This window comes from Drosophila obscura, unplaced genomic scaffold (assembly GCF_018151105.1).
Source record: "Drosophila obscura isolate BZ-5 IFL unplaced genomic scaffold, ASM1815110v1 contig_208, whole genome shotgun sequence".
In the NCBI taxonomy this organism is placed as follows: domain Eukaryota; kingdom Metazoa; phylum Arthropoda; class Insecta; order Diptera; family Drosophilidae; genus Drosophila; species Drosophila obscura.
This window is the reverse complement of record NW_024542799.1, coordinates 2,124,471-2,150,717: the sequence shown is the minus strand read 5'-3', so window position 1 is coordinate 2,150,717 and position 26,247 is coordinate 2,124,471. Positions and strand designations below refer to the sequence as shown.

At 43.9% G+C, this 26,247-nt stretch overlaps 6 protein-coding genes across 11 annotated transcripts in view; 4 read left to right on the top strand and 2 right to left on the bottom strand.

Annotated features, from left to right (window-relative positions):
- LOC111064821 (protein vein) overlaps nt 1–7,153 on the top strand; it is a 34,558-nt gene extending 27,405 nt beyond the window's left edge. For 2 of the 4 annotated variants that reach the window (XM_022352612.2, XM_022352611.2), the window contains 5 exons: nt 2,460–2,637; nt 2,720–2,847; nt 3,120–3,234; nt 4,213–4,310; nt 6,126–7,153. In XM_022352612.2, the coding sequence (XP_022208304.2) occupies nt 2,460–2,637; nt 2,720–2,847; nt 3,120–3,234; nt 4,213–4,310; nt 6,126–6,172 (566 nt within the window). In that variant the 3' untranslated portion in view covers nt 6,173–7,153. Of the gene's footprint in view, nt 1–2,459; nt 2,638–2,719; nt 2,848–3,119; nt 3,235–4,212; nt 4,311–6,125 lie in introns of those variants that run through there. The other 2 variants (XM_022352615.2, XM_022352617.2) reach the window with 2 other exon arrangements.
- A 1,053-nt stretch (nt 7,154–8,206) lies between these two features.
- On the top strand, nt 8,207–9,140 carry LOC111064807 (mitotic spindle assembly checkpoint protein MAD2A; the record flags this gene model as incomplete). The annotated part of the gene is made up of 3 exons (XM_022352592.2): nt 8,207–8,297; nt 8,393–8,539; nt 8,619–9,140. Coding segments are annotated over 3 exons (642 nt in total), but the record flags the coding sequence as incomplete, so codon positions are not given.
- Nucleotides 9,136–10,338, bottom strand: LOC111064805 (uracil phosphoribosyltransferase homolog). Of its 3 annotated transcripts, none has more exons than XR_002606923.2 (3): nt 10,011–10,338; nt 9,320–9,955; nt 9,136–9,181 (listed from the first exon to the last, which is right to left on the bottom strand). XR_002606923.2 is itself a non-coding variant. In XM_022352590.2 (2 exons), the coding sequence occupies exons 1-2, from the start codon at nt 10,241–10,243 to the stop codon at nt 9,412–9,414; spliced, it is 777 nt and encodes a 258-aa protein (XP_022208282.1). In that variant the 5' UTR covers nt 10,244–10,338; the 3' UTR covers nt 9,136–9,411. The 3 variants fall into 3 exon arrangements, 1 of the variants encoding a protein (XP_022208282.1); XR_002606924.2 differs by having other exon boundaries at nt 9,325–9,955; XM_022352590.2 differs by having other exon boundaries at nt 9,136–9,955.
- A 124-nt stretch (nt 10,339–10,462) lies between these two features.
- On the top strand, nt 10,463–11,887 carry LOC111064802 (regulator of chromosome condensation-like). Its single transcript, XM_022352578.2, has 2 exons — nt 10,463–11,084; nt 11,152–11,887. The coding sequence occupies exons 1-2, from the start codon at nt 10,463–10,465 to the stop codon at nt 11,754–11,756; spliced, it is 1,227 nt and encodes a 408-aa protein (XP_022208270.2). The 3' UTR covers nt 11,757–11,887.
- Nucleotides 11,888–12,066: 179 nt separating this feature from the next.
- LOC111064801 (ribosomal protein S6 kinase beta-1) lies at nt 12,067–24,898 on the top strand. Its single transcript, XM_022352577.2, has 10 exons — nt 12,067–12,677; nt 14,800–14,840; nt 15,531–15,657; nt 15,722–15,853; nt 15,919–16,052; nt 16,111–16,302; nt 16,388–16,478; nt 16,560–16,808; nt 16,902–17,009; nt 22,332–24,898. The coding sequence occupies exons 1-10, from the start codon at nt 12,579–12,581 to the stop codon at nt 22,620–22,622; spliced, it is 1,464 nt and encodes a 487-aa protein (XP_022208269.1). The 5' UTR covers nt 12,067–12,578; the 3' UTR covers nt 22,623–24,898.
- LOC111064800 lies at nt 16,865–20,930 on the bottom strand. Its single transcript, XM_022352576.2, has 3 exons — nt 19,712–20,930; nt 17,508–18,707; nt 16,865–17,442 (listed from the first exon to the last, which is right to left on the bottom strand). The coding sequence occupies exons 1-3, from the start codon at nt 20,004–20,006 to the stop codon at nt 17,273–17,275; spliced, it is 1,665 nt and encodes a 554-aa protein (XP_022208268.2). The 5' UTR covers nt 20,007–20,930; the 3' UTR covers nt 16,865–17,272.
- Nucleotides 24,899–26,247: the final 1,349 nt, after the last annotated feature.

Here is a 26,247-nt window from a genome sequence, read left to right as displayed (position 1 = left end):
AAAAAAATATATATATATAGAAGAAATATTATTTGAAATATGAAAAAGTTATTTTAATGCGTCTTGTCGCTGCCTGTCTCCGTCTCTGTATCTGTCTCTGTGTACCCCCAGTGTCTCCTATCCTCCTCTGGCTGTGTGCTAAATTTGGGGAGCAGGCAACGGCAACTGACGACAGTTTTCCTACGTTTGCTTTTGGCAGTGCTGCTTCCTCTCGTAGTTGCTGCTGTTGTGCCAGACTTTTCCGGAAGCGCGGCGCGACAGCAGCAGCCGGCTTTGACGTAGGCACTGGCCAAAGTTGTTGTTGACGCACTCGTGCCATAAGAAAATACCATTGGCGGAGAGGCCAATGAGCCCTGCTGTGCTGGAGTGTATCGAATTTCAGGGCAAAACTAAGTAAATTTGCTCACTTTTGGATTCGTCTTTTATTCGTCCGAAAACCAAAGCATCTTATAATCTATTTTCCTTAAAAGTCCTGTTCATCTGTGGACTAACAACTTGAATACCAAAGCAAAGTCCCCAAGTTTATCCATCGGGATGTTGCCCATGCTTCAACAAATTCAAATGGCAATGCCAATTCCAAATACCCAAAAGACCAATGGCCTGGGGAGACGCTCGTATATACAATACAATATTTTTTCATCGCATAATTAAGTCATAATAAGAGGGCTGGAGATGGAGATGGAGGTGGTTGGGGGAGTCTGGTGTTGGTTGGAGAGGGCCAATATGATATGCCAATTTTTGTCCGAACACACGGAGAAGGCAAATAAAATGTTCATCTTATTATTCTGGCGGGGATTTCGAGGCAAATCAAAGCGCGAGCCGCAGGGTGAGGAAAGGGAGTTGGGGTGGGGGTCATGACAATTGTCAACTTGTTTTGCGTGTGCTCTGTGTGGTGCTGCCTTCAATTCTTAATCGCCTTGTGAGTCGACGTTTCAAGTCTCTGCCACACACACACAAACACACATACACACACAGATACACGCGGGACAGAGTGACAGGGGGACAGAGGGACAACAGACAATTTGGGAGCGTGAGAAAGTGGCGCGCACAATTAAAATGCTGCTTTATGGCCCGACGCTGGGCCCCAACATAAATTATAAACAATAATTTATCTTTGAATATATACTCGAGCATTTGGATAGAATAAATACACCTACATCTACATACATATATAGACATTCATCTATATGTCCATCATATATGTATGTACATCTAAAGATCCCAGACCTCTGTCTGGCCACGCGATCCTCGTCGCATAAATTAAATCTGCGCAAATTTTAGCAGACTGCTTGGAACGTTGTGTATCTGTGTATCTGATAGATACACCGGCATACACTTGTATGTATTACATAATGAAACACACACATACACACAGTAGAAATGCATTTCCCTGGCACACACCCACCACAGACCTCAGACCCGCAGACCGCTGAGAGCAGTGCCAGTTCCACCCACCTCAGAGAAGAACATAACAGAACCCACCGAAATAGATCGACCAATCGATGAATGATCATGATCATCAGGGGATGAATCACTGAATCACTGGGACAGCGCACGCAGATCTCGATTAGCATGTGACGAGTACTTGGACACTCACTACGCCCCTCATCTGTCCGGCATGGCCCGGCACGGCACCCTCCCCGGCTCATGGGACACGTGATATGGCGGCTAATTTAGGCACTTGACAGCGCGGGGGAGTGGCAGATAGCCACTAGAGACAAAGACAGAGGCAGAGGCAAGTTTCATTGCCAATTCGAAGGCATGAGTCAGTGTGCAGCTCTTGGCTAACTCATATATCAGCGGAATGTGGGGCTAGTTCTATTGATAAAGACTGCATAGCCATGGGGCACGTGATGGAAAGTGCTAAATGGTCAGAGCTGATTCAGTTGACTAAGGTCCGAGGGCGATAGAGAGGGCTAAAATATATTCCAAAATTTTCGATAGCCATAAATTGCCAACAATAAATTAGAAATAATCGGGGATATGTTATTAAGTATTGTATATATCCAACATCCCCCATCGCATTTCTTTGAATCATATTGAGGCTTCCTCTTTTCGCACCATTCTCACAACTTGAACAATTTTCCAGTCCATGAGTCTTTCCTGTCTGAAAGTCCCAGACAAATTAAATTTTTGTTTAACGATCTCCAAGCAACCTAAGAAACAACATACGCGACGATCATAAAAAAATAAAGAGGAAATTCTTAAAGAATCTCAATAATTTCTAGTTTGCTATTTTGTTTATGGGCAGTCTGGGAATATACAACACATACATATATGTATGTTAGCAGTATATTCGTACAGCCCATAAACAAAGGTGAAAAGGAAAATTCCACACCCAAGATGTACCCAAAGATACGAGTATTTCGCTAACGAATGAAATTAAATTAACTGAGAACACTCAAATAAATGAGCAATGGAAATGCATAGCCTAATGTTTTGTTTGGTGTTCCTTACAGCACAGAACGCATCGATCACGTCGATCACCTCGGTGCCGAGCAACACGACCATCGAAAATGGCCGGGAGCTGCGTATTGTTTGCAAGGTGTCCGGCCAGCCCCCGCCGAAGGTCACCTGGTTCAAGGATGACAAGTCCATCAATCGAAAGCGCAACGTTTACCAATTCAAGCATCACAAGTAAGCATATTTCTGTCGAATCCGTCAAATGCGTTCTGATGCACTTTCATTGCTAAATTTTAAATATTTAACCATCTTATAGAAGACGCTCCGAGCTGATTGTGCGCTCCTTCAATAGTTCCTCCGATGCGGGCAAGTACGAGTGCCGTGCCAAGAACAAAGTCAGCAAGGCGATCATCAAGCGCCGCATCATGATCAATGCCTATCCAGGTGAGTGTTTGAGTGGTGCTGTTGCTGTTGCTGTGTTTTGCCTCGTGTGTGTGGGTGGGTGGTAGTGTGTGTCCATGTGGATGTTGCGACACTTTGGTTGGTTGTTCTACTAATTCGGAATGCTCCAATTCGTTTCTAATTTATGGGCACATTTGAAGGCGACCAACACACAACACACAAAACACACCCCCAGCAAGACATCAGCATACACAGCATACATTCCGTGTAAATCATTTTATTAATAATATTAATTCTGTTTCGAATCGTTTCAGTTGCCTCTCGGCCGGACCAGACTCGCAGCTCGGGCACCCCCTGTCACTTTATTGACTTCTGCTTCCACGGCGGCACCTGCATGCTGATCCCGGATGTGAACGAGTTCTACTGCAAGTGAGTATATTCGAGTATAGTTGTCTCCGGCAGCAGCTACGCTTGGGGCTGGTTCGGTCTCCTATCTGCTTACATAGTGCTATCTATGCATGTATGTACTATCCTGAGACTCGTCTGTCTGTGTGTGATCCCTAACTCAAGTGGTTTTTTTTTGTTTGGGACCTGATAAACCCTCGCTCATGTGTCAGCTGATAAAGGCAGCTCTCCTCTACCCCATCCTTTCGCAGACTCCCCACCCATACTCCCTGTTCTCTATATATATATCTTGTAATATTTTGGCATCGCATTACAAGAGACGAGACGGGAGAGCAATTAAAAGGCAACAAATTTGTTGAGGATCAGTCGCTGATGCTGCCGCCGATGCTGGGAGGGAGATTTCCAGACAAGACCCAAAATGCAAACCGTATGATTGTGAGTGCGAGTGTGGATGAGTGTCTGTATAAGAGTATGAGTGCAATGTGAATAATGTCTTTCAGCGCCTCGTTTTATCCGAGTGTGTGTGTGTGTGTGTACAACCAAACCGACTCACTCGATTCGATTCAATTCGATTGAATCTCATCCATTCCAGTGGCATCCCAAAAAAGCGCATTTCACTTGGAATAAAATATATATGTATGTATATATATTTTTTTTTTGGTGGAGTACGAGTGTGGAAAATCAATTTCCATTTCCATGCCATAAAATGCCAGAGTGCTCTTTCCCATTTTATTTTTATTATATTTTTTTTTTGCTAAAAATCATTTTATACACTTAATTTGTTTGTTCTTTTGTTTACATTTGAGTGGTCTGCCGAATGTTGCAACGCAGTTCATGGCCATTTTCCCTTGGTTTTTCCCATTTTTCCTTTTCCCATTTCCCTTTTCCCCACCCCGCACAATGTACATACATATATGCACACTGAAAAGTGTGAAAAGCGAATGTGAAATACAATTTATACTAATATTGATCTCTCAACTTTCTTTTTTGCGTGTCTTTCAGTTGCCCGAACGGATACTTCGGCGAACGTTGCGAGAACAGTAGGCCCGACAGTAGGTACAGCAATAGTAATCCCGAATTTTGCGACAATTATCATGGAGGTTATTACTGCTAAAATAGGCACTTCTATAGCATCGATTGTTTTAGATCGAGTCAAATGCGACAAATCGAAACATTAACTAAATACAAACAAAACAAAAATAAATAAAAAAGCACAACTTAAATCAAATGAAAAATCAAATCAAATTAAACTAAACCGAACCGAACTCAGTGCCCATACCAAAATAATTATTAACTAAACATAATCTTCAATTGTATAGAAGCGAAACCAACGAAATTACCACACAGGACAGTACATTTCACCATTATCCTTCATCCATTATCCTTTCAAGAGAAAACAATTCAAGACAAACAGAAAGTGAAATAAACCAAATATAGTTGATAGAGCGACACTCAAGCAAACACTTACACAGAAAGTACAAATATAGTATGCGAAATCGGATCCAAATCATAGAACCACTATCTCCGAAACCACACTCCAAACCCATACCCACACCCACAACTCCCCATGCTACCAACCACCCCTGCTATCAGTCAAACTAAAAGTTTTATTAGAGAACACATTCCAAAAAGCAACAAAGTAAAGTCTTAAAAACGAAACAATAAATAACTAACAATGTTGTTCATATAATCTTTATTATTTTGTAACATAAAACAATGAAAACAAAACAAAACAAACAAAAAAAAAAACGAGATGAAAATCAAATAAATACGAATAAAAACAAAGGGTGCTATAGAAGGTTTATTTTAAATAGTTTTTTAAATAGAAATTTAATTTAATTTCAAACTCACACTCATCACACACACACACACCAACACACACACAATCGATTAAATGTTAAAAACAGCAAAAACAAAACAAAATTATGAAGCAACACTCTGACAGACGGACGGAAGGACGGACAAGCGAACAGATCGACGGACAATACAATACGAGGATATCCCCAACGCGAAACACAGAAACTTATCGAATCTTGTTCAATACTCACACAAACACACGCATAAAAACAATATGAATATCAAGGATGAATAACAATGAATAAACAGAGGCTCTCTTAAGTTAGATACACAAACACATAACACAACAAAACATATACCCATACCTATACATAGAAGAACATTTTCAACAAATGGCAACACACTCACCCACAAAAATCAATGTACTGAAACAAACAAAAAGAATCGATACGGAAAACGGGAACTGAATTTTGTTTTGTTTTCGATCAAAAGTTTTTTGTAGTTGGCAAAAGATCCACAAATGAATGAAAACTCTCTATTCAGCGATGTAACCCACATGAATAACAAACAATACAACAAATAATTAATAATGATTTGCGATTAATTTTAGTTCTTATGTACTCGTTATTAGACATCATATTAACCCTTTGGCTGTAGATTTTGACAAACCGAAACACCGATTCAAACAAAAACCAAACAACTTCATTCTGCTCCTTGTTTAACTTTTATTTGGTGATTGTTTTTTTTTATTGATTTGTAATTTTTCTATTGACTAATCTATGCATTTCCGATTGGGTAACTCTGTTCACTATTATTCCTTAGTTTGTGCTCGTCTCCTTCAAAAAGTTCCATCGCACCAGAGAGAACTTGAGCCTATTTCCAAGTACATACGATATATTCCGAATCGGATGCTTTCTCTCTCAACATAGCTCTCCCTCTGCATGGAATTCTTTCTTTCGAGAGCGCATTTGATGCTTGTAGCTGCCCCCCTTTTGTATTTATTTTTTTCTTTTTTTGGAAATGGTTTTAGCCAGCTAATAGTTAAACGTAAAACGAAACGGAAAGCAAAGATGGAAGATTAATTTTTAATTTTTATTTATAATTTAATCTCTTCACAGATATTTTGTTGCAATCTACGGCCAAATACAATACATACCTTAAATAACGACTATTAATGCATAGAGTTTTGTTTTATTATTTTTATGATTTTTATAAACGAAAAAAAAAATACGAAAAACGAAAACCAATCCCGCAATCCAAGAACATCGACAATTGTAATTTTTTTATTATAACGAAAAATTAGATAATTTGTTGCGCTGTCAGATTAAGCCCGAAATCCGAATGCCATTACCATTCACACAATTTGCAACTACAAAAAATTGTAAACCATTCAAAATACTCGTACTTGGGAGCCTCCTCGACCCCTGAGTGTCCCTCCTTTTCCACAGTCAAAAGATACAGATCCAGACTGACTTTTGCTATAGGTTCTGTTTGGGAATATTTTGAATATGAAAAGCTGAAACTAAAATTAAAATAGAATCTGACATAATTAATAAAATTATTTTATTGCAAAGAGAAGCGGAAAGCGAAAAGTATAACCGATTTTGACCCTGAACCGACTGTCACTGACACTGTTGCGCTTTTGTTGTTGTATCATAGACATTAAAGAAAGAGATCAAAGCTTGACGTAGCCGAGAACGTTGTAATAAATCCTGTAAATATCTCTCGTTTTTAACTAACGTTAAGTTTTGTGTACATTTCAACTAAGTTAATGCCACCAGCCCTTCTTTAACCATAATTTATTATTGTATTTAATTACACCTACATAAATTATAAAATTTGTATCTTTAAGCTCACACATACACACACACACCCAACACCCTCTCACACACACACACATACACACTATAAAGATACTTAATTTCGAAATACTATTTTATTTGTCCTTGTTTCTGATTTTGCATAATATTTGAAAACTGAAATGGAAAAACATGTACGATGTATAATTGCAAATTTAGTTACGTTTTTTTTCTCACTGTGTATGTTGACATCAGTTTTTATGGCTAGGCGTAAACGAGATTATTTTTAGTTTTATTCGTAAGTGGAAAATTTTTTATATATTTAATTATTGAAAGATTTATACCAAAAATACCATGTAAAGTTAAATTTTAATTTAAAACAAAATATTAAACAAACAACAAACAGAAAAACCAACAAAAAAACAAAACAAAACAAACAAAACGATGCGTAAGAGAAAAAAACTTTATTAAAAATTTGCAAATAATTCACATTTACAAAATGGATTGCTTTTTGATTTGGTTTTGATTTCCCTTTCTTCTTCATCTGCCTGCAGCTTCTTCTCTGTTCTTCGTTTGATACATATATAGGAAAAAACAATATTCTTTTGCTTTTGGTAATTTTATTTTCCCCCATCCGCCTTTCCTGTTCATTTACCCCAACAATGAATAACAACCAGCAACCAAAGCTCTGTCGAACCGAGCCCGGTTTCGGTTTAATTATATTGGGTTAATTTTCCCTTGGCTAAAGCATTATCTTCGTTTGGTCTCTCGACAGGCGACAACTTCAACACTCAATGGACATGAGGAGTCTAGCCGGATAGTGAGGAGCTTACACGATTTGCGTATAGAAATGGATCTCATGCTTAGTTTTAGTTTACAAGAAGACGGCTAATAAAATTTTGAATTTGTTGCAATAAATGTTTTTGGTGTTCTTAATAAATAAATTAATGAATTTCAAAAATGGGCATCTTTCGCGGTTCATTTAAATTGCTCCGTTTCGATAACATATACCAAAATATATCATCCCTAGCGTGTATTGAATTGTCAGTATATTTCTGAGGGTCAGGATAAATCCAGGTCACACTAGAGCTGTCAAACAATTGATAGTTGAGCCATCGAAGGTTTTGAATGTTTTGAAAAAAAACAATCGATACTATCGTAATAGTATCGGGCTCAAATAATTATTAAAAAACCATTGAAACCTTTTAGGAACTTGTCCATTGTAAAAATTAGATGCCACCTGTCGAGTTGTCTACAAATGTGTCTTCGTATTTTATAGCAGCCAATAGCAAGCCGATAGTAGAGGCTAACTGTAAAATATCGATACTATCGATAGTGCCCTCGATTGATACTTGTCAGCGCGTTTGTGCAAAATTTTTAATTTCCTTATAATTTGATTTTATTTGATTGTTTTGAACTTGTCGTCTGCCCAAGCCACCAAGAACTGCATTACGTTGAAAGGATCCGCACAGATTATCGTGGAGTATTTAAGTAAGTAGGCAGAACACAATTCACACCAACAACAAGAGCACGGACAATAATAGCCCGCGCTATTTGGCGTCTTTTTTGTTTATTGCCGAATATAGAGTACGGAATCCACTCGATTTTGTTCCAACGCGGCATTTACCCGGCGGAAAACTTCGACAGCACCCAGCAATATGGCTTGACCATTCTAATGTCCAAGGACCCAAAGATTACCACTTTCCTGCAGAACGTCCTCAGCCAAACCGAAGGTGAGTCGGGGCCGGCGCCCGTGTCCGTGTCCTAAAGTCTTAGAAGTGCCTGCTAATTGCACGGCGCTGCCTTTTGCAGAATGGCTCTCCAAGAACATGATCAACAAAATCTCAATGGTCATCACGAATGCCCATAGCAAGGAGGTGCTCGAGTGCTGGGACTTCAAAATGCAGGCCGAGATGGGGGATAACCAGGCCGCCGATCCCACCCAGAGAACGTCCAGTAAGGACCAGACTCGCATTCAAAACGAAATTCGTGACGTGATGCGTCAGATTTCGGCCACGGTCAGTTACTTGCCGCTGCTGGACTGCATCTGCACCTTCGATGTGATGATCCACACGCTGGAGAACACCCAGCTCCCCGCCAAATGGGACGAGACTGGAGCCATTGTCATCCAGAATGCGCAGGCAGTTCAGCTGCGCTCCTTCTCAACGGGCCTCCATAAGGTGGAGACAGTGGTAAACTACAAGATGAGCACCTAGCTCCGTGATTGCTTTAAATATTTATTCATGCTCATGCTATATATTTACACATTAAGTTAACCGATTAACGATTTTGAGAGTTGCATTAAAAGCCAGTTGTGAAAGAATTTTTGGTAATCTGCTCGCCGTCGCCGACGCAGCTGTCGATTCAAATGCCATCTAAAACACAAAGACAGAGAGGGGAAGGTGTTAGTACGGACACAGTTTGCTGGCGGAGAGGGTTAGAGAGAGTTAGTCTAGGCAGGATCTGGGCTGAATCTGGGTGAGTGGGTGTGGTGCAGGGAGTAGCTAACTCACACTACCTATCCTAAGCAGCGCTTAGTTGTCAAGTCTGTTGTGGTTGCTTGCTTGCGCGTCGCTCTGATGTGACTTCTCGTCTGACCTATCATCTAGTCTGTACCAAAGTATTTCTGTCCGAAGTGATTGGGCGCCACGGGATGCAGCTCAGAGGTGAGGATCTTCAGCTGGGGGAACGCATTGACCACGGTGCGGGCGGCCACAGGTGTGCAGAATAGGTTCGACAGTATAATGCATTTCTCCGGCACTCCATGCTCGCGCAGCACGTTCACAGCCTGGAGCACAGTGTTTCCGGTGGACATGATCGGATACATCAGCAGGACCTGCCTACTGCCAATGTCATCGGGAAAACGGGCATAGACCACCCTGGCCTCGTGTGTATTCGCATCCGATTCGACCAGGATCTTGCCTATCCTTATGGACCGACAGCAATCCCGCAGGCCCTGCTCCATGGCCTCGCCAGACCGAATGATCGACACGCCGCAGTTGCCGGATCGATACTTGAGGCCCTCGTAGATGGCACCTGTGGGAGTCTCCACGTCGCAGTCGGTGTAGGGGAGCTGGTTGAGGGACTCCTCGATCACCAAACGAATCAGCCGGTCGGCATAGAACTTGAAATCGCTGCGGGTGGTGTTCCTTCAAGAATAGCGTGAGGTAATAATGTTTCGCGCACTCTTCCTCCGCCACCTACTTGTCTCGGATGATGGTGAGCAGCTCGGACACTTGCGAGTTGCACTCCAGTAGCTTCAGATTGCTGCCGTACTCGGCCAGGATCTCCTCCGCCTTGGCAGCACCCACAATTGCGTGCGTGGGCGTTCTGAGAGGCTGTTCCGTTGCCTCTTGCTCCGGCTGTGGCTGCTGCTCGGCAGTGGCAGTGGCCTCCTCCGACTGGGAGCCATTGCTGCTGGGCGACCCGGTGCACATAATTTGTCTTGCTAATTAAAATATGTTAGTTATAGATAATTAAAATTTGTGTGCTCCGCGTGCCCGTAACAAGTATTTTAGTGGATGCGATGGATTCGATATATAATGGATGTCGTGTCGGCGACATCGATAATATACTCAAATAATCATCGAAAAGCTAAGGGCAAATTCAAATTCCGTAATTTATTGACCCAAACTATAATAATTTTTCAACCCAAAATGCCAACCTGCCCCACTCAGGTTAAAATAAAGCCCATTGCTTTCCACCTGGAACTACCGAAGAGACGCGTGACGGTGGGCAGAGTTCTGGTATGCGGCATGGGCTACACCGGGCAACTTGGCCTGGGCTCGCCAGTCTTGCTGCTGAACCGCTTGTCGCTGGTGAGTAGAGTACCGAATCCTGTGGATGTTTGCGCTGGTGGCTTGCATAGCCTCGTCCTTACGAAGAGTGGCGATGTCTACTCGTTTGGGAGCAACGAAGAGGGCGCACTGGGTCGGAGTTCCAGTAGTCAGGACTGCAGAGAGTCTATGCCCGCTTTGGTCAAATTGCCCGGCAAAGCGCTGTGCATCTCGGCGGGAGATTCGCACTCTGCGTGCATATTGGAAGACGGCAGCGTCTATGTGTGGGGATCGTTCTTCCACTCGCACGGAAACATGGGCATGACCAACGATGACAACAATACCACACCGACTAATCTCTTGGCGGGAACAGTGTGCTGCAGCATTGCCTCTGGCTCTGATCACTTGGTCATATTGACCACCAGTGGAAAGGTCTTTACACTCGGATGCGCCGAGTACGGCCAGCTGGGGCGCATTTCAGAGCGTTCATTGTCCGGAGATGGTGAGTTTTTGGCCAAATTAGAGTATATTCAAAAATAAAAAAAACTACTCTTGTATTCATTTTCCAGGCCGCCGTGGCAAGCAGGATTTGCTTCGACCGGCCCAGATATTCATCAAGAACGCCAAGCCGTTCGAGGCTATATGGGCCACTAATCATGGGACGTTCCTGCGCGAATTTCAGACGGGAACTATCTGGGCCATGGGTTTGAACGACAGCAAGCAGCTGGCCCACGGAAACGAGTTGGAACCGGACCACTATATTTATCCGGTGAAGACCACGCTACAAAATATAAAGCAGATTGCTGGTGGCTCTGATCACACACTTCTGCTGCAGAATAATCTGCAATGCTTTGCCGTTGGTTCGCCAGAGTGTGGACGCCTGGGCCTGGGCGATATCAAGGACGTGGTGCCCAAATTGACGCGCGTTAAGAAGCTGTCGGACAACATTGTCTATGTCGGCTGTGGCACGTGCTGTTCCTATGCCATTGCTGAGGATGGCAAGCTATATTCATGGGGCTTGGGCTCCAATAACCAGCTGGGAGTGGGCGAAGGCGAAGATGAACTGGAGCCGGTTCTAGTCAGCAGCAAGCATATGCATAAGAGGAAGATGCTGCTCGCATCCGGCGGGGAAAAGCACAGTATATTTTTGGTCGAGGCGGATGCGAAGAACTAACAAACAAGGACCTGCAACAAGGACAGGACTCCTTTTTCAAGAGAAACTTCAAAGCAGAGACTGAAGCCCGCCAAGCGAGGACACAAAACTAAACATACCTACCTAAAACATAGAAATATATATAACTTGACTACCAATTTTATTTTTTTTGTTCTTGACTACAAGTACTCCAGATTTGCTTAAAGTGAATCAAAATCAGTTTCACCAGTCCCCATAATGAGCAGGGTGGCCATCCATCGATAATGAAAATAGGTCAGTCGATAGTGAGTCACAAACGATAAGCGTCTATGCATCGATAGTACTATCGATACCCTATTACCTCGTGTTCGCTCGCAAACAAAGAAAAAAGTGCATTTTAATTACTGGTTATTAAACATTGCGACCAGAGGCAGTTGCAAACAATTGCGTATTTGATAAATTGCAAGGCAGATTGCAAAGGCGCGCGTTGGCAATTCTCGCAGTGTGTGTGTTTGTGGCACAAGTGCGTGGTGCGTGCGTCGGTGTTAGTGAGCGTGTGTGCGTGTGCGTCTGTGTGTATATATTTGTATTTGTATTGCTATTAACTAATAAACAATAACCTTCGGGGCCACGAAAACTGCCCCTCCGCCTGTTCCAACAAACCGAAACTAAAATAAAATCGTGCAGCGCTGTCTGCCAGTTAGGGCTCTTTCCGTATTCCGTACACCCCAAAGAACCCGAAACCGTAGCAGCAGCAACAGCAACAAATTATCCAAGCAAAAGCCACAAAGGCAGAGCCAAATTATTGTGTGACGAAGCATTAAGTTAAGCGACACCACGGCAGCGGCCACCAACAGCACACAAATGGCGGACGTGAGCGATCCCAGTGAGCTATTCGACCTGGAGCTTCACGAGGACGACAAAGCGCACGACTCCGACGACGACAGGATCGAGCTGGACGATGTAAGGGCGCATTGCAGACAATTGTCAAACTGCGCAGCAAAAATTTCACCAGCAGCCGCCATTCAGGCAATTTCCCTGCTCCATTGTACGGGGGCGGAATTTTCCTCTTTGTTTACCTTTTCGCTTTGTCTGTGAAAGCTTCTCTGTCTGTGCCTCATCTACATCTCCACTTCCAGTTTCCTCTACAAAGCGATGCCAGTTGCCAGCTGCCTGGTACCATCATCGGTATAAGGAACTCGGCTTATCTGCTGCGCAAAAGTCGACATCACTTTGCATGTGGCGTCATCATTGCTTCCAGCAGAAGCAGCAGCAGTGGCAAAGATTATTCAGCATGTATTATAATGCACATTCATTATATGTACACGAAAATATCCCCAGACCAGACACCCGTGTCACGCCTTGCCGCCATGCCATGCCCCGATCCAATCCAATACAATCTCGTTCCCTCCTTATGAAACAGCATTATGATCGTGGTATTGAGCAATCGTAGCAAGCCCCAGCCCAGACTAAAGCCAATGTCCTTCAAAATAATCAGTTCCAATTACCCCGCCGCAACTCGAGAGGTTCCCTCTCTTTTCCAATCTTAAAACAACACAGGAACACTGCGAGTGAGAGAACAAGAGCCACAGAGACCTAGAGAGGGGGCTAAACTTCCACTTAGAAAACGAAATGCCTTATCAGTGGGTAATATAAAATAAAAAAATGAGAAAAACCCTAGTTTGCCGATAAGGTGTAATCGAAAAGTGAGCGAGAAACGCAAGAACGATGTTGGGTCCGGCGCGTGCAGTAAACTTTGAGGGGGGTACAGAAGTGCAGCGAGGGGCATGCTATACCTTTGTAGATTTGTAGATCCCCCGCCCTACCATATCACTGCTGTTTCTTATCATATACACTCGTTCGCCCAGTTCGATGGGCTGTCAAATGAAATTTACGCAAGCGCACACACATCGCACTCTACTCCAAAAGGGGCAGGCTTCTCATCCATCTATCGAATTTGTGTGAACACTATAAATTATGACGGATTTGTTAATTGGAATTCACCGCCAACGCTGACGAGGTGAACCAGTTTTTAATGTGCTGCTGCTAGCTGGCTGGCTGACTGGCTGGCGACACCTCCCCGCCATTCAATTGAACTTTAGTCAAAAATATTATACATATTCTACACACATTTTAAGCATGACGAGAGCCAGGCATTGCCTCTGCCCCCTACCACTGTTTCTCCTTGTGCTTTTGCCTTTCCTCCTGCTGCCCACCCCAGCGCCAGTCCGCCCCTAACTGTGGCCTTCCCCAGTTGGAGCAGCAACAGCAGCCGCCATCACAGCAGCAGAAGAAGCAGTAGCAGCAGCATTGCCGGCAGATTATTTGGCATTGTTCCGAGTTCTAAATTTAGTTTGTCATTAAAGAAAAAGGTGTATGCGTGTAGAAAGTGTATCTATGTGTGGCTCTCTTTCCCCCTTGAGCATGTGAGGAGTGTGTGTTTGTGTAGGCAGATCAGAAAGAGGGAGAAATCCATTGGGTTCACAGTTACAGACTCCAGAGAGAAAGAGCGCCCCTGCCTGGTGCCTCCGGCGAGCGATCTTGCCGGAATTTGCCTTTGTGTTTTTTTATTTTAATATAAACTTGTGGCACTTGGGGTAGCATCGAATAGTCATGCCGGTTGTAATATGTATTTACAGATTGTATTCTTACAATTTCCAAATATCTAATGCAATCCACAAAACATTAAATAGATAACTATATTATAAGGATATTTCTGGTTCCCCCAAATAGTAATTATCCAATCGAGATCGCGATACAGGCCTGCAATTAATTAGCAAGTAATAATTAAAATCGAAAAAATCCCCCACAAACTTTAAATAGAATAGATTGCGAGTAGAGTTCTGTTCCGGTAGTGGCTGTGGTTCCCCAGAACGAAACATGACCCATCGATCGGTTGAGAGTATCCGAGCTTCTCTCGCTCGTTGTAGGATGATGCATAGCTTTCCCTTCTGCTTTTGGTTTCTCGGGTTCGAGCTCGAGTTGAAGTTCGTAATAACTATGATTAATTGTTTCCCCCCTCCTACGAGTATGCTCTCTCATATGTCGTCATCTCACGCTTCTCTCTCTCTCATCTCATTTGCAGGTTGATCTAGAACCGGAATTGTGTATTAATCTGCACCAAGAGTGAGTAATGCCAAAGCTATTTTGCTGCTACAGAGGACGAGGATTACGTGACTGTTTGAGAAGGCGCCTGGACAAACGTGTAGATAAGGTGGCAGGAGGACAAATGAGCAGCCTAATTGGCAATTATCAGTCTGGGACTTGTTTACAAGCACTGGACTAGCTAACATTTGATTGATTCCGCTTAGAGCCTGATCCCCGGCCAGACGGACGAGGCTACACCCTGTGCTACTCCCAGATAGCGATAACTAGTTGCGATATACACACAGCCCTGCCACAGCGATGCCCAGACCCAAACCCATTACCAGGCCTAAGCCCAGAAGTGTTTACAACTGTTATTGACTGGCAATGAGCTGGGACGCCGCCTCCCACCTCTTCAATCGTTGGAGGGGCAACGTGCAAACAAGACACACGGCAAAACACTCGATAGCATTGTGGCATTGGGAGGGTGGGGCGCCTAATAGTGTGGGGTAGGGGGGATACAGCGTAGGGGATGGGAGCAGAGTGGAGGTGACGATTGGCGCGTGCAGCCCGATGGTGTTTATTTATAGCACGTGGGCTGCTCCTTTCCCACGCTAACGGACGCGACCGATGCGACGCGACGACAAACGACGCAAGCAGCACACGCTGAGCAGAGCAGAGTAGAGCAGACAATTAACCATTGAATCCCTCCCTTATCTCTCGTCCAAACAGCACCGAGGGTCAGGAGACCATACAGCTCTCCGAGGAGAATGTCAATCCGGGAAAAATCAAACTGGGACCCAAGGACTTTGAGCTTAAGAAAGTCCTCGGCAAAGGTGGCTACGGCAAAGTATTTCAGGTGAGTTCTTCCCTACTATGACGAGTAGATGTTCTTCCAGTAACGATTCCTTTTCATTTTGTAGGTGCGCAAGACCGCTGGACGAGATGCCAACAAATACTTTGCCATGAAGGTGCTCAAGAAGGCATCGATAGTGACCAACCAGAAGGACACAGCGCACACACGCGCCGAGCGCAACATACTTGAGGCCGTCAAGGTTGGAGTCCCAGTCCCCCCATCAATGCCATAGCATCGTATCTTATATCTATCTGCTCGTTATAGCACCCCTTCATAGTGGAGCTGGTCTATGCCTTTCAAACAGATGGAAAACTCTACCTTATACTTGAATATCTGAGCGGCGGCGAGCTGTTCATGCATTTGGAGCGTGAGGGCATCTTCCTGGAGGATACCACATGGTAGATATCCCTCTAGAGATCAGTACTAAACTCGTATCATAATTGTATTGCATTGCAGCTTCTATCTAAGCGAAATCATATTGGCACTCGGCCATCTACACAAACTGGGAATCATCTATCGCGATCTAAAGCCCGAAAACATACTGCTGGACTCACAGGGCCATGTGAAGCTGACAGATTTCGGCCTGTGCAAGGAGCACATACAAGAGGGTATTGTCACCCACACCTTCTGCGGCACAATTGAGTACATGTGCGTGCGCCCGCCAAGCCTTTTCTTCCTCTAGCCCCGTTCCGTATGCAAATCGAGATTAATATGTTTACCCATTGACTTTCAGGGCACCTGAAATCCTAACCAGAAGTGGCCATGGCAAAGCCGTCGATTGGTGGTCCCTGGGCGCCCTCATGTTCGACATGCTCACAGGAGTGGTAAGTGCAACACGTGCCATCGATTTTGCCTTTGCCTTGGCCTTTTCTGTTATGTAAACCTGTCTGTCACTGTTCTTTTAGCCGCCCTTTACCGCCGAGAACCGCAAGAAGACCATCGAGACCATTCTGAAAGCCAAGCTCAATCTGCCAGCCTACCTCACACCCGAAGCCAGAGATCTGGTGCGTCGCCTCATGAAGCGCCAGGAGCCACAGCGCCTTGGCAGCGGGCCCGAGGATGCGGCGGCAGTCCAAATACATCCATTCTTCAAGCAAGTCAACTGGAACGATGTTCTGGCCAGGCGCCTAGAACCGCCCATAAAACCGCTCTTGGTATGTTAAAGTATCTCATGGATCGTATCGGCTGAGGATTATCCTCTAATATTTGATTGTTAATTTGTGTTATCTCTTGTGTGATCCAAACAGCGAAGCGAGGATGATGTTTCACAGTTTGACACGAGATTCACAAGACAAATTCCAGTGGATTCACCGGACGATACAACGCTGAGCGAAAGTGCCAATTTAATTTTCCAAGTGAGTAGACTGGGATTTAGATCAGCGGATTCGGGTAGCTTCTAATGGTAGATATCTTGGATAGTTCTCAAATAATTCAAGATGATTGCTTTCCAGTCAATTTCAATTTCCAATAATATTATTTCACGTTTCGCTCCACATTTAATCATCTAGGGGTTCGCTTTTTGGGTGGTTTTTCAGAATAAATACTTCACTATACATTAAACATTAGATTAATTGTAAAAAGATGGGGATTCGGGAAGTGAGGGGGGAGTGCCGCACCCTCAGTGATAGTCAGCACCGCATTGAAAGTGGGGCTCCTTTAGTGGTATTCCCGTTGGACCGTCTGTGAACTCGCAGAAATTAAGGCCAATGCGTCGAAAGGGATGACACTTGCTCTTTGGATTTCCCCATTTGCCACGATACGTTAGCCAATCGGGCACAAGAGAACGCCCTAAAAAAGCATAGAGGCAATCAATACTGGTTGCGAGTAGAGAAAATCAAAATGAATCCACTTACCATACGATCTCAGGTTCTCGTAGCTTATGTCCACCGACTTCCAAGTGTTCCAGGGCGTGCCGAACCCATTGATATCGTAGAGACGAGCCACTTTGACGAATCTATGCTTGCCGGGTGCCGTCCAGAGGCCATGGGAACCTTTGGCGGCGAACAGAACCGGATGGTTCTTGAATGTGGTGACAGTTTTGGGAAAGTTTGGACGCTGCAGGATGCCCTTGCGCGTTTCCTGGCGTCGGAACTCAAAGGAGCCCGTCAGCCGATTGTAGCTGTAGAAGGCGCCCGCGTCGTGGGCGGACACATACATGGCCTGGGGCTCGGCATCTCCGTTGAAGTAGAGACTCATGTGCTCCCAGTCGCCCACATGGCTGCCGATATCCTTGCGATGGCCCAGGCAATAGCCGTAGACAGCCGGGAAGGGTATCCGACCGAGGGGACCCAGACTCACGGTGCACATGGTCTTGCCCTGGCTGTAGGGATAGAACATCCAGTAGGTGACGTGGAAGCCAGGCAGCTTGCCCTGTCCCGCATTCACCTCCTGCTCGGGCGACTCCCCGATGCTGTTCTCCTCCTCCAGGTTATCCTCCGGACCGGCTCCGCCACTGAACTTGACATTATCCGCCAGATTGGCGATGAAATTGTTCACGGGAATGCTGTTATCCGGTTCAGGGTCCAGCTCCATCTCTGGCTGTGGTTGTGGCTGGGGATTGGTTTGAGATGGCTCTACCATCACCAGTTCCTCGTACTCATTGAGGTCGTGTGCTGCATCCCGCTTAACCCGCTGGAAGAGCGGAAACAAGCGTGAGGATCGCCTCACAGTCTCATTGCGCTCCTCGAGGGGATCGATGGAGACGGGAATGTAGGGGCCTCGTGTGCTGGCCAATGGTGGAGTGGGAATGGGAGCCATCACTGGCTCCCGCCCACCCGGACACATGGTAACCACGCCATAGATGGGTACGGGCTTCTCATTGGGATTCCTTCCATAGATAAACGACTGCTCATTCCCCAGCAGATCCGGCATCTCCGTGTTCGTCACCAGATGCGACTTGGTCGAGTACTCACTGAAGGGGACCCCGGGCCGAAAGCTGCTGTCCTTGTCCATGGGATGGACGTGCTGCAGGAACTCCTCCACGCCCAGCGGCATGAATTTCTCCTCCGGCGCCAGCCACACAATCGGTGCCCATTGCTTGATCAGGCGTTCAACTGCAATGAAATGGAAGATGGAAGCAGAGATTGCCTCAGTTAACTCGCTTTTAATTAGCACAGCCCCGGTGTTGGGGCGTCCATCGTGAAATTACCCAACCCGTACGGCCATTGGCCTTCTCCACTCCACCCCACCCTCCTACTGCCTACCTTTCTCCAACTACCTTCCTGCCCCTCTCCCTGTTGGCCCAACTCTTTGGCTGTGGCTCTGTGCCTCTGGTCTAGCTCTGATTTTCGTTTTCAAATTCAAGTGTAATAAATTTCACTTTCACACATGAAGTGCGGCCATAAAGTCGTCTTGCCTGCCTGCTAGGTGCTGGCCTGACTACCCCCCTAGCTTCCCCCTACCCACTGACCCTTGCGGCCACCCAGAAATTAAGCCAACGGTGGCTCAAACGACTGTTTGCGCTGCTTGTTTTTTTTTTTTTTTTTTTTGTTACGGCTAATTCGCGAAATTAAACGCTACTCGAACGCCACCGACTACCGCTGTTCCATATAAATACGCACATGCGGCCCATCGGATGGATGGCAATGAGCGGGGCACCAAACGATGGATCCGTTCAGCTAAATCGTGTCGGAAATTTCACATAGACACACAAACTGAAAATAATGCTAGGGAAATTGGAAACAAATGTAGTGGAAACCGAAACTGTTTTGCTCTATATCAACTTTGGGAGTAATTACAGAAAATCTTTTGACTATCGGAGGTACTTTAACCGAGAAGTTATGGCTGTGTCTTCAGAGATGTGATTGAGTAGGCTATCGTAAAAGTTTAATTATAATTGAACTCCCTATAACATGACAGTTAAATCTTTTTTGTTAGCACAAGCTTAGAAAATTACTCTGCTGATTCAGCAGGGTATACATATGTATGTAGATGTTCTCTTAGATATCCTACCCCTCTCAGATTCCGATTAGGGTATCCAATGGGTGACTATCCAATATCCGTTGTTTGTATCTGCTACGTTGCCGTTGTTGTTGTTGTTGTTGTTGGTGATGCATACCTACTTCTTTATCTAATGCCGTTATATGTGCATACTGCAATGTTGCTTGTTGTGGCTGCTGCTGCTGTTCGAAGGAGTCGCCAGCTGGCGCATCGGTTGCATTCAAAAGCACAGTCACTGCCACTGGCGGTGATGTTGAAGTCGGCGTCGTCGTCATTTTCTGCTGCTGCTGTTGCTGCGGCTGCAGCTGCACTAGTTGCCGCTGTTGTTTTTGCGGCAACAATGCTGCCGCACAGAGAAACGCCGCCAGGCAATGCAGCAACGAAAGTGAATTGATATTCAACAACTTGGACATTTTTTTAATTTTGCCTGCCTCGCACTACGATTTTCTTTTATATTTTTGTTTATTTTATTTTATTGCTCGTGACGAACAAAGCGACTGCTTTGTTGCTTTTCCTCTTTATATTATTATTGATAATTTCACACAGTTCGTAAGTTTGCCAATTTTTAACATAGATTTCTTACACATTTTCTGTTTATTGTGGGTTAGTTAGCGCATTTATATGTCTTTTATTTGGCGTTAAAGTTGCGCAATCTCATTGGACAGACACTTTTGACACTTCCGCCGCATGCGCCACCACACAGTTTTAGTAGACTGGGACAGTTTGAGCAGCACTGCGAACATCAGCTGAGGGCACACTGCTTCGTTTCGTTCTTGTCCTAATTTTTCCGTTCCAAAGCTGACTGCACACTGCTCTCTCTCACTCTCTTTGTGGCCTCATGCACGTGCACGCATGCTCTGTTGGAGTTTCTCTCTGCTCTCTGCTCTGTGCTCCCCTCTCCACTCTTCTCTCGAAGCTGGTTTCTTTGTGTGCCCTTCAACAGGTTTAAACTTCAATCTCTTCTGTTTCCCCTACATCGTATATCGTATCGCATTGGTAATCAGCCCGATAGCCATGAACTGCAAATGAGGCAGGCTGCACATTGGCCCAGAATCAATGTCAATGCATTTGGGGACCAGTGAAATGAAGCAAAATTAATGCAAAAGCGGCCTATGAGCTCAGCTCAGCTCAGGCCAGGCCAGGCCTTTCTCCAGCAACAGATACGGCTATAGCTCAGGTTTTCTACCACCACGAGGCACGAAAGTTACTCCAAGTCGCCTGTCTGTATTTCTCTTTCTTTCTTTCTGTCCGTGTCTATCTGTATTTATTTTGCTTTTGGTGGCTACTGCTTTAAGCTTTGGTGTCCGAACGCTTTGAGCGTTTCTGCGAGACTGGCACAAACGTTGGCCGAGAAGCAGGAGAGTTGAGTCGAATCGAATCGAGTCAGTTTGGGCCCCGCTCTGCTTACTTTGCGCGCCTGCATTGCATGCCAAGCTAATTTCTTGCCCCCGCCTCTGTCCCCTGTAGAGCAGCACAACTTGCTTTTGTTTTATTTTGTTTACAAACATATACCATATGCGAGAGAGCATGCTCGTAGAGGAGTACGAATCGTACAGCCAAATGCAGCCCAAAAGTCGAACGACCCTTCAGCTGCTTTTGTTCAGCATTTTTGGTGGCTTTGTTTGTAAGCTGTGTAAAGTTTGTTTTGGTTATGGGCTTATGGGATTAGTAGGCTAAATATGAAGTTAAATATTGCTTAATTAGGTATTTTCAGCCATTAGACAGACTAAAGTGTTTGGAATATGACTAAAAGTTCGATGAGAATTGGTTTATTTTACAGTTTAATGCAATTCAAGGCATGCCAAGAGCAAGCAGTTCTTTATCTACAGTTTGAGCCCACTGGTCATTGGATTCTCATTCGCATTCATATCATAATTTTGCTAATTGCTTAGAAATGACTTCGCCATCAATCTTAAATCAGCTAAACAGCTTCTAAAACTGTATTAATTTGCACCTGATCAACGCCAGAACTGGAATGGGATTCAATTAGAACTTTATTACGGATAATTATAATTGTAAACTTTCTCAACGCCTCGCGCACCTCACCTCGAATTTATGCTTCTTTAGTGGGTCACCGTCACCCCGCGCGATCTCGGCTCCAATTAGCAGCAGCCCCGCTCTCTCACGTACATTTCACCTGCCGACGGCGACTGCCACCACCGAACCACCGCAATAACAGTAGCAGCCGCCCCTTCTCAACCCGTGCCTCCAGCAGCAAACCTCTCTCACGGCTCTAACTTTGGCGTCACGCATTTTGTGTCCAGCCTCCGTGCCATAGAAATTCACACGGCAGCCGGCGGCACTGGCGGCGTTTTGATTTTGCTTTGCTTTTAATTATTTTATTGCATTTGCTGCGGCTGCTGCTGCTGATATGGCTTGATTTCGTCAAAACATATATTTAATTAATGTGTCTCTCTCTGGCGTTTTGGCTGGAAAAATTATGTAAAGTGTATTACATGGAGAGGCAGCAAGCAGCAGCCGCCAGCACAGCAGTTGTCCGACCGCCTTGCATAATCCCTGCTGCCCAGGCAGGCGGGCGGGCGGTTGCTTGTGATTAGTATGCAAGACAGGAGAGACCGGCCCCGGATCGGATCGGGTTTGAGTTGCCTGATCCGATTCGAATTGCGCACATGATCGGACAAGTGGGTCAGGTGGGAGTTGGATGTTGGGTGTTGGGCTTTGGGCGGAATGGGGAGACTGGCAAACTAATAACAAGGTCTTGATAATTTTTTTTGCAGGGTTTCACCTACGTAGCGCCCTCGATACTGGAGGACATGCATCGGGCCAATCGCATGCCGGCGCGTTCCCCTCGACGCACACCCCGACAGCATCCGGACAGTAGCTACCGGTTGCCGTTTCCGTCCGTTAGTGGGATGGTGGGACCCAACGCCCACGGGCCCATGGCCATGCAGCGCTCCACGATGTTCGCTAGGGCCACGCCGCCCCACCACATGCAGACGTTTGCGCCGCGCCCATCGCCAGCGCAGGACGAGATGATGGATGTACAGCAGGGATTGCCGATGGTTTAGGTGGGGGTGTAGGTGGAGCAGTCACCCGGCAGAGCAGAGCATCCCATCCCACCACAACATCCCCCTTCCCATCAGAAATTGACAGTTACTACTATGACGTATATGGAAAGTGGATTTGGATTCGGATGCGGATTCGGAGTGAGCAGGAGGACGAGCAGTACGAGCAGGAGCACACAGCATGAGGGTGCCATGTGTGCGGGGGAGTTGTTTTTGTTAAAGAGAGCGCGCAAGGGTGGCGCTGTGATTAGGATGATGATAAGGAAGGATAATTAGGCAAGGAGAGCGTTCGTTTTGGATACTAATTACATTTAGGTACTACTACTAAAGATGGCGAGCTCCACGAAAATATATGCTATAGCTATACTATATAAACACACACACACACTCACACACACCTAGAGAGATAGAGAGCGCTCGCAAGCAGCCGAAACTTATCCGTGTTTATGTATAAATATCATACTACACTCAACACTTATATTTTACATAGGAAAAAAGGTTTATACAATTTAGTTCAAATGTACACACGCAAAACTTTCATTTTGTTTTACCCATACTACAACTTTAACCCGCTGCAATGGCCAAACAGACAGATTTAAGCTAAGAAAGTTCTGTACTCGAGATGTAGCTATAAATGTAAAATATATATTACATCAAACGTATCGTGTGTGGGCGAGTTCCTCCACGTACACCTCAACCACAAACCCCAAACAAAGTCCCAACCCAGGGCCTAGCTTATCCTAATCTATCATTTAGTTTGCACGAATATCAACCGCTGTAATTATGGAGGCCCCCCACCCCCAAGTCCCCTTTTGATTGATTGTTGTTTGGGAGTTATCCTTGTTTTTGTCAGTTACGAACATACAATATATATTCGGTAGGCATAGGCATGTAGGAGGCATAGGACCTTAGACGATGTTAGTTTTAGGGACAGCCACAGCAACTGCAGCTGCAGCGTAGCAAGCAACACAAATTGAAATGAAAATGAAATGTAAATTATAAACTAAACTAGAATATTCAAGAATAAACCATAAAAAAACCATAAATGTATGTATAAAAAGGTTTCCACAGCACCATGAAAAGTGTCCCCCGACTTTGGGAATAACTTTCTCGCATAGCCAATTTATATATTTATATTTGGAACTCTCCTCTTTTGTTGCATCCAGCCGGGAATTGAATTCGTTCCATATCTGATTATGTTCAACTTTCTATATAAACTAACACCAAAATGAAACAAAAACCGAAACCGAAAACGAAATTGAAACTGAAATGAATAACGCGTACTGAGAAGCTAAACGCTGCCACCACAATATATGTAGATCCAGAGAGGAGATCTAAGAACAATAGATAATACGAATTATGTACTTTGATTATATTCTGTTTCAGTTTTGTTTTGAACCCCTTTATTTTTTTCTGAACCATCGTTTATTTTTTTATTTTCTTTGCATGTAAACTAAATAGAAGAGTAAAAAAAATGAAATATATACTATAAAGAAAAGAGATAACGAAAATTACGATGTCAAATATAATCAAAAGGTGCTTTGAATTGTTTAAAAAGACAAGACAACTACAAAATAAAATTAAACAAAACAAAAGAAAAGAAAGCAAAAAAAAAAACAGAAATAAACACAAAAGAAAGAAAAAAATGAAACAAAGGGAAACGAAAAACTATGGAAAACGAAAGCAACTAAAACCTAAAACATTACTTATAATGGTTATGAAAGAATATTTATATAAACTAAAAGTAAATACCTCAGAAGCAATTATTTTTGTTACAAGCAGCTGATGATAAAGGGCGCAGGGAGTGCAGAGTGCGGGCTGCGAAGTGAAGCGAATAAAGAACTTAACAAATGATGACAACTAATAACTAAAGTACAGAAAATAAAAACTATTAAAAGGATAATAATAAGGAAACAGAGAGAAAGAAAGAGAGAGAGAGGAGAGCAGAGATATTTGTATGCAGATTAATAAATAATGCAATTGAAATACGAGTATATATAAATACATATATTTTATTCATTGTACAACTTATTTTTTTGTGTTTTTGGTTTTGTTTACTGCTAAGTGTACTACTTTGTATATCATTAAACAATCATTTTCTATATACATATATTTATTTTATAAGAAGAAGGTAGAGCACACCCGTGGACGGGGATGAGTCGCTTTCTCTGAAAAAAAAAAACAATGTGCTAAAGCTAAGAAATAAAAGTGTAATATAAAAGAGGAGCCAGGGGAAAAAGGAGAAATAACTATCGAACAAATAAACAAGAATGATGAAACACTGCCTACACTCGAGAGGAAGCAACAAGCAACCACAAACTAGCAACAAATTACCAATTACAATAAACAACAAATTGCAAATAAAAGAATTTAAACAAGACCCGAACCAAGGGCGAAACCTAAGAGCAACAGATAAAGATAAATAGAGCTAGTAACCACAGTTCGTATTCGTAGATAGCCAAGTTAAACAATTGTCGAGCGGCCTTGAAGGAACTATTCACTATTCTGGGATGCCGAGGTTCAATAGTAGCATCAGCATACAATAACTAAGCAGATCTGTACAGTCCAGCTGAAATGAACCGTGTAATAAGCCAACTTCAAGCAATGTACTTAGTGGTTAACTAGCAAGAAAAGTACTCCCAACTGGGGAATAGAATTTCAAAGTTCACTGTTAATAAAGCATAACGAAAAGCACACACACGACAGATTGTAGTGGAGGTGGATGTGGATGTCTAATTGCATACATTACCAAAATAATAGCAGAGCAGACGTAATAAAGAGTTCTGGAAACGCCGCCACAAGCCATATATAGAATCGTTAAAGCCAAACGAAACCCGAAACAAGAAAATCCAAAACGTGAAACATAACATAAATATAACAGAGAAATGAAGAACATACGAGAGATCAAGAGATCCGATCCTAGTTAATTAAATTGTACATTTGTATCATTCAGCTGTAAGAGCATTACGTATATAGTATGGATATATGTATGTATATGTATCGTAATATATTAAAACTTAATTTTACAAAAAAAAAAAAAAAGAGAATTCGAATTTAATCATGAAAAGTGGTAGTAAAACTGTGAATGTTTAACTGTGTTACTTATAAAACTGGGGATTAGTTTGAGGAGAACTGTGAGGACCACTTTTTGTTAACAATTTTATGATTTGGGATACTTAGATTATATTTTACCGATTACCTCTGTCCATCTAATGCTCACAGCCAGCTTATCCTTATCAAATCCATCCAATCCGCCATGAGGCTCTAAAACTGCTGCGCGGGGCGAAGTGAAATGGCAAATCAAATAAAATATCATTGACAGGGATTTTTTTAGACCCGCCCATCGCCGCAAGTCACGCAATGGCCATTGATTAGCATAATTAATGCCAAAAAGTTTGCAATCATGTGAAAAGTATCAAGAAACTGCCAAAAACCAAGGCGAAAATCAGCAAAAGTGAAAGTATGTTAGCATAAATCGATCAATAGGAGCAGTAGGAGAAGCCCCCAAGGCTTCTCTCGGTGGTAGGGGTTCCCAGGCATAAACCTATTTATAAACATGCTGTAAGACGAGACCACAAGGAGCAGGAATAGGGCCCAGGCTGGGAGGCTCCTTCTCTCCTTGGTTGCG